The sequence below is a fragment of the Taeniopygia guttata genome, chromosome 1A (assembly GCF_048771995.1).
Source record: "Taeniopygia guttata chromosome 1A, bTaeGut7.mat, whole genome shotgun sequence".
In the NCBI taxonomy this organism is placed as follows: Eukaryota; Metazoa; Chordata; class Aves; order Passeriformes; family Estrildidae; genus Taeniopygia; species Taeniopygia guttata.
In genome coordinates, this window is record NC_133025.1 from 69,540,050 (window position 1) to 69,546,617 (window position 6,568).

Sequence of the window (6,568 nt, forward strand, 5' to 3'; positions counted from 1 at the left end):
CAAACACACACATAAATATACACTAGATAGGCACTGACATACCTCTAGGTGAAGCCCGGCTTTGCTCAGGTGTCATCTGCTGTGATGTGCTGCCCCATCTGGGGAGGGCTTGTGTTGGTTTTGGCTGGTTGGTTGGGTTGGGGTTGATTTTGACTTTTGTGCCTAGCATGGACTTGTAAATTTGAGCCAGTTCAGAGCCAAAAAGGAGGCCAAAAAGGAGTGCCAATGGCACTTCTCCCTGGCCTGCTCGCTGGTCTCTCCTGCTTTCTGCTGGCACCCTGTTTCCAATAATCACTGTTTTATTTCCATTTCTTTGCTGTGGTTCAGACAATTCCAGGGCTGCTGCTCTGGGCTGGAGAGTTGTGCTTTTTTTCACCTGCTCTTCCCTTGCAGGATGTTTGTGGCACAGCAGATCGTCAGCAGTAACCTCCTGCTCCTCGTCACAGACACTGTCTGCGATTGCAGCGTCTTCCCACCCGTCCCAATGGATGCAAAAGAGGTCAAATATATCCTTCCATGCACAGCAGGGATGCAGGGCTCCACAGGCCCTGTTTACCAGGGCGGAAAATGTGCTTCTGCTGTCATTGCCGTGGGGGTGGAGAGCATGAACTGGCTTGGAGAGGTCTCCAGCCCGTGCAGAGTGACCTGCCCTTCCCTCGTCCTCCCGGGTGGTGCAGTTCCACCCAGCCAAACTTGTGTGGGGGCCCAGGGGGTCTGTGTGGCATCCATCCCCTTTCCCTGCCCGCCCCGGCGGTCCTTAACAGCCCCGCACACAACGCTTCGGTGAAGTGCGAGAGGATGCGCTCCCAGAAGCTGCGCCGGCGGCCGGACTCGTGCCACGCCTTCCACCCTGAGGTATCCCGGGACAGCGGGGACAGGGGGGGACAGCTGATGGCACCGCGGGCATGCCCGGGCCCGAATGCACAAATGTCTCCTCTTGCACCCTTGCCCGGCCTGCTGGCTGGAGCCAGACACAGCCGTGAATCCCCGAGGGGGTTCCTAGCAGGATTTCACATTAGTGCCACCTGGGAAGGGCTTGAGCTCGGAAACCACAGGTCAGGAGCACGCACACACACACACCAACACACACGAGGAGCCATGAGGCTTCCTAGCCCATGGAAGGAATAAACCAGTCCCTTCCTTGGCTCCCGGTGGGATCTTTCGGCCACAGGCATCGCTCCCTCTTCCAAAAGCGACAGGCGGGCTTGGCAGCAGGCAAGTTGACCCCTTGTCTCCCATCTGGCAGGAAAATGCCCAGGACTGCGGTGGCGCTGCTGGGATCTCAGTGTGTCCGACGCTGCTGCTGCTGCCCCTGGTGCTGCTCCTGCGGTGACGCTGCCTGCGGTGCGAGGGCAGGAGATGGGGTCCCCTCCTGGGACACCCTCCGCCACTTCCCGAGGTGTCCTTCAGCACAAGGTCCAGCGCGGTGCCGCCGGTGGGAGCTGCTGGCTCCTCGGAAGGAGGTGCGACAGCAGCAAGGGCAGCTCCTGGCACAGCAGCTGCTGAGCGGCTCCTCCCAGACACCGCTCACAGCCGGGAATGCTGCGATCCTGGGCACGGAGAACATTCCACATCAGCCTGCCTCCCACCGAGCCACCTGGGCTACCGGCGGCAGAGGGCTCGGAGGGGCAGAGCTGGCTCTAGGGGACACCACCTGCCTGTCGCTCAGGGTGAGCCACCGGGATTTTGAACGCCCAGGTCTGGAAGCAGCATGTCCTGGTCTTGGGGGTGGTCCCCAGGCATAGGACACGGCACCAAAGCTGAATGGCACCGAGCCCAGCTGGAGCTGGGCAGTGGGAGGCAGCACAGATGAACTGGAGAGCTGCAGCTCCTCTGCCAAGGAGACCTCTCCTAACACTGCTAAGGCAGCATCCAGGCTCTTGTCCACATGTGGACTTACCTCTGGAAAGGGGTTTTGTACGACCCACCAGAAGAGACTTACCTGCTCTCTTCATTGCAGAAGCAGCCAGGAAACAGGCACTGTTCCCCTGGGAGCAGCACTGCCCTGCTCATTGCAGCTGCCCTTGGTTGTTCCCTGAGCCTGGCATTCCCAGCTGCTGGGCACGGGCCATTTCTCACAGAGCTTTACGGACAATGGGTGGGAAGCACCCATTTCTCTTTTTTATGAACTGTTCCATACAATCTCATTAAAAAAAAAAAAATATGGCATATTCTCCATAGACACCATAGCTTCAGCATGTTTGGTGGTCATCACAGCCCCACACAAATCCCAGAAACCTGTGGGGACAGGGTGTGGGTGGAGGGACTGCAAACACAGCTGTGGTGGCCCTGGGGCAGCAGGGTACTACAGCAGGAAGGCTGAACCTTTCCCTGGTCACTTTGGGAGTGTCCTGCACCCCTCCAGGCACCCTGTGTGGCTTGTCACAGCAAGATGTCACCTCCTTCAGGACACAGGCCCTCCTCGCTCGCTGCCTGACAAGCAGCACTGCCCACACGTGCCCTGCCACGGGGACTGGACTCCTGAGCAGCTGCAGCACAGAGCAGCTGGATGGGAAAGGGCTTCACCCTCACAGCAGCTCTGGCCCTGCCCTGCACAGCAGGCACCCACGAGTGCACTCCAGGTGTGCTAGGGATGCTGTCCTTCTTGCCATGCATGTCACCTGATGCTGAGGGGACAGGATCAGTCCCAGCCAGGTCCTGGCAGGGACCTTCCAGGACCTTAGAGCTCTCCTGTGGGGTTTTGCCTGGCTGGAGGCGGTGTTACAGCAAAGAGGAGAGGAACCACTGCAGTACTGGAAGTAAAACTGGAGGTGGAGAAGGTTCCAGGCTTCAGAGGCAGTGACCTTATCAGAGCCAGCAGCAGCCAGGGAAGGTGAAGGCAGGACGGAGGGAGAAGGGGCGGCTGTCAAGGCCGAGGAGCTGCTCAAAGACAGAGGAGCCACTGGCTCAGGGCACAGCTCCCCCAGCCCCACGTGCCTGCCCGTGGTGCCTGCCCTCCCGGGGCACCACTCTCAAGGATGACCTCCCTGTCAGAAAGGATTAGCAGCCCCATCTCCACTCAGCTTAAATAAGGACATAAAAATGCACATTGCTCTGCTGTGGATGAGCCATGCTTGGCTTCAGGTGCACTAAGCCACAATAAACACGGTCCTGCAGGGATACCTGCACTGAGAGAGTGAAGATGAGCTGGAACTAAGCTATACCTGGCTTAGCTGGCTCAGTGAGTTTGTCCACAAGTGCTGACTGGAGGGAATGGACAGGGGTGAGAACTGGATTATTTCTTAAACTGAGAAATATAAGCAAAGGTTTGCCTGACTCAAAACCTGAGCACACACCAGGAATAGCTTCCTGGGGTTTTATTTTCACAGCAAAGCAGACCATAAGCAAACCTACCCAATTCTGGGCTCCAGCACAGAGTTAAGCAAATTCTATTTCATGCTCTGACAGAGACAGTGACTCATGGCCCTTTCAGCAAGAGAAAAATCCCCAGGAAGAGCAGCTGCCTTAGCTTCCAACTTCTTCAGCCATGTGCTGGGCTGATGAAAATAGGTCAGCAAAAGCAAACAGCAAGCTGAGGCCAGAGGATCCAACCAGCAGCACAGCAGCTGTGAGAGGAGCCATCTCTCACTTCCAGCTGAGCAGCATCCTACTGCCATCGTGATCCCGTAAATCCCAGCTGTCCCTCCTGTCCCATCCGCCCTGTGAGCACACAAAGCACACCCAGAGGCAGCAGGGTTTGTTCTGTTAGGGGAAGATGCAATGGGAGAAAATTCCTGAGTGGTGGTCTGCAGACAGAGCTGTCCATCAGATCTCACTGCTGTACAGATCAGGAGCTTCACAAGCCCCAGTTCTGCAGCTGATTTCCTCGCAGGCAGCGGGACAGGGAGCTGAATTCTCTCCATGACACTCCTCACAGGCTTCACAAACACCACACTGCAGGCTGAGGTAAGCCTGGCTCTCCCCCAAGCGCTGTGGTGGGCAGGGACACACACCTTGCACAGCATCACACACACGTGCCCTCCCCTGATTCATGGCTGGGGACACAGCAGGCTGCTGGCTACGCCTTCAAGTGTGGCCACACAGGGATGACTTCATTCTACAAAATAGTGGGAAAATCAGTGGGATTTACAGCAGCTGTTTGCAGTTGGGATCAGGCACAAAAGGAGGCTGGCCTGAGTTGGCTTAGACTTAGCAAGAGACTGGCACATGCCAGGCTGGGCATAGCAGTGGCCACAGCCAGGAGCCACATGCCCCAAGTGTGCTAAGAGGTGTGGGGGAAGGTGTGCGTGGCCCATCTCTGCTACAGGGAAGGACTGGTACCACAGTTCTGCTTGGTTCATGCACATCTCAGGCTCCTCAGAGTATTTTCCAGGATGCTTTTGCTACTGAGAAAGCCCAGTGGCACTGCCACAAGCCTGGGCTCTCACAAGCCTCTGCTTGCAGGGGGACTCAGGGCAGCCTAATGCAGCAGATACTTTTGTGCTAAGCAGATGCTTCAAAGCAAGCAGAGGAGCATCAAACGCCTGCGTGCCAAACACTCCATCACCGGCTGGGCCCCCACGGAGGGGGGATTGCTGCTCCTGTCCCCCCGGGCACTGGGGATTCCCAGCACAGCACAGGCTGTTCCCCCCACCCCTGACAGGGCCCTTCACACCTCCCTCACTGGGCCAGCAAACGCCTCTGTCATGCCCTGTGACATCAGCCGCACCCACAGCACTCTGCAGTGGCCTCCCGTGTCGGAATCTGAGGGTATTGGTGATTCCGAGATTGTAGAAAGTCTCTGTCTTTCTGCCCCGTTGCCAAAGCAGAAGCCATAATTCGTCTGTGCTGTTTTCAAGGTTGTTTATTTTTGCTTATCTCTACCATGTTCTGCTGCCCTGCCGCAGCTCTGTCCTGCAGGGCAGCGTGTGGGGCTCTGCCCTCAGTGGGATGGTACAAACATTATATACCAGAAACTACCTGTGCTATATTTACAATAATGTGCCAATATCTATCATTTACGTTGAACAGTGTGTCCCCAGCCTAAACCAACAGAAAAATGCCAACACCACAGTGAAACATGGAGGGCATGAAGAAGGAGGAAAAGGACAAGACACACCCAATTCCTCCATCTTGTCCCCTCTGAACCCCTAATCTAGAAACCTAAAATTTTACTCTTGCACCCGTGTCACACTTAATTATTACTCATATCAAACACTCAAAGCTTGTAATTCATCCTGTAAGATTGAAAACTCTTTTCCATGGACAGAGATCACAGACAGTGTCTCTCGGGGCTCTGTCCAGGGGGGTTCCTGACCCCTGCCAGGGTCCCAGACCTGCCAGGGCAGCCAGAGGGAAGCCCTGGATTCCCACACTCCGCCGGACATTTATTTTATCAGCCCCTCCTGCTTTGCTCGCTGCTGCCGCCTCAAATTTTGGGAGGCCTGGCACGCCGCCTTTGGCCAGGCAGGAGGAGGGCTGAGGCTGTCTTTAGAGCTGCTGGGCTCTGCAGGGCCAGGCAGCCGCTGCTGTGCTTCCCACCGGTGTCACAGGGAGCAGCAGGATGGGTCAGCTCTGCTCCAGGAAAGGCTGTGGGGCGCTGGCAGGAGCTCCAGCCTCACTGGAGGCCACCACTGTGCCAAGGCTTGGCCCCTCACGGGCAGCAGGGAAAGATGGGGAAGCCCCACACCAGTGACTGGCCAAAAGCCCCGGCTGCTCTTGTCTGTCCCAGCCAGCAGTGCCCCTCGTTACCCCTGACAGGGCTGGAGCCTGCTGTCACCTCCTCCTGCCAGGCCCTGAGGGACAGAATCTCTCTTTCCAAGCTGGCAGGAGTGTCCCTGGCAGAGGCAGCAATCCCAGCCTGGCTGTCCCTGCAGGCAGCAGGATGGGGAGCTGGGCCAGAGCCAGGGCAGAGCCCGGGCTGGCCACCATGGCCAGGAGCCAGCAGGGAGGTGGTGGCAGCGGCCGCTCTGTCCCAGGAGGGCTGGCTGCCCGTGCCAGCAGCAGATGTCACCCCACAGCCCATCTGCCAGTGCCAGCCCCGCCGCCTGGCCACAGCCACGCAGAAAACTTCAGACTGGGGGAGCTCAGCTCCAGCCAGCACCGAGACACAGGCACAGGTCGAGCAGGGTTGGAGGTGAGAGCAAAGGCAGCCACTGCAACTGGCTGGGGTGGCATTTGCCTCTCTAAGGGAAACACAGCATTGCTCTGGGAACCCAGCCAGGCCAGTGATTCTCCCATCTCATTTACAACCAGACCAGTTCCGTTTTTAAGCTGTAAAGAGACTTTGTGCTCAGTGGTGCCACTACAGAGATAAAGCTGCTACTAAACAAGATCATGGTGAATCTCCAGTGCAAGCATTTCCCAGCTCAGGAATATCAGCACTTCTGTAGTTTACATGTGGATTTTACTGGAGAAAGGCAAAGGTGGAGCTTCTGGAAACGCCAGAAAATTTCATCACTATGACAGTGGTGAGACACTGGCAGAGGTTGCCCAGAGAAGCTGTGGCTGCCCTATCTGTGTAAGCGTTCAAGGCCAGGTTGGATGTGGCTTTGAGAAATCTGGTCTGGTAGGAAAGGTGTCCCTGTCCATGGCAGAGGAGTTGGAACTATGTGATCTTTAAGGTCAC

General features: G+C 56.9%; 1 protein-coding gene across 3 annotated transcripts in view; it reads left to right on the forward strand.

Annotated features, from left to right (window-relative positions):
• The window catches only part of CACNA2D4 (calcium voltage-gated channel auxiliary subunit alpha2delta 4), a 123,574-nt gene extending 121,330 nt beyond the window's left edge, over nt 1-2,244 (forward strand). Inside the window, exons 37-39 of one of the 3 annotated variants that reach the window (XM_030263628.4) lie at nt 394-506; nt 773-855; nt 1,247-2,244. In XM_030263628.4, coding sequence (XP_030119488.4) covers nt 394-506; nt 773-855; nt 1,247-1,333 — 283 coding nt within the window. In that variant the 3' untranslated portion in view covers nt 1,334-2,244. Of the gene's footprint in view, nt 1-393; nt 857-1,246 lie in introns of those variants that run through there. The other 2 variants (XM_072923883.1, XM_072923884.1) reach the window with 2 other exon arrangements.
• Nucleotides 2,245-6,568: the final 4,324 nt, after the last annotated feature.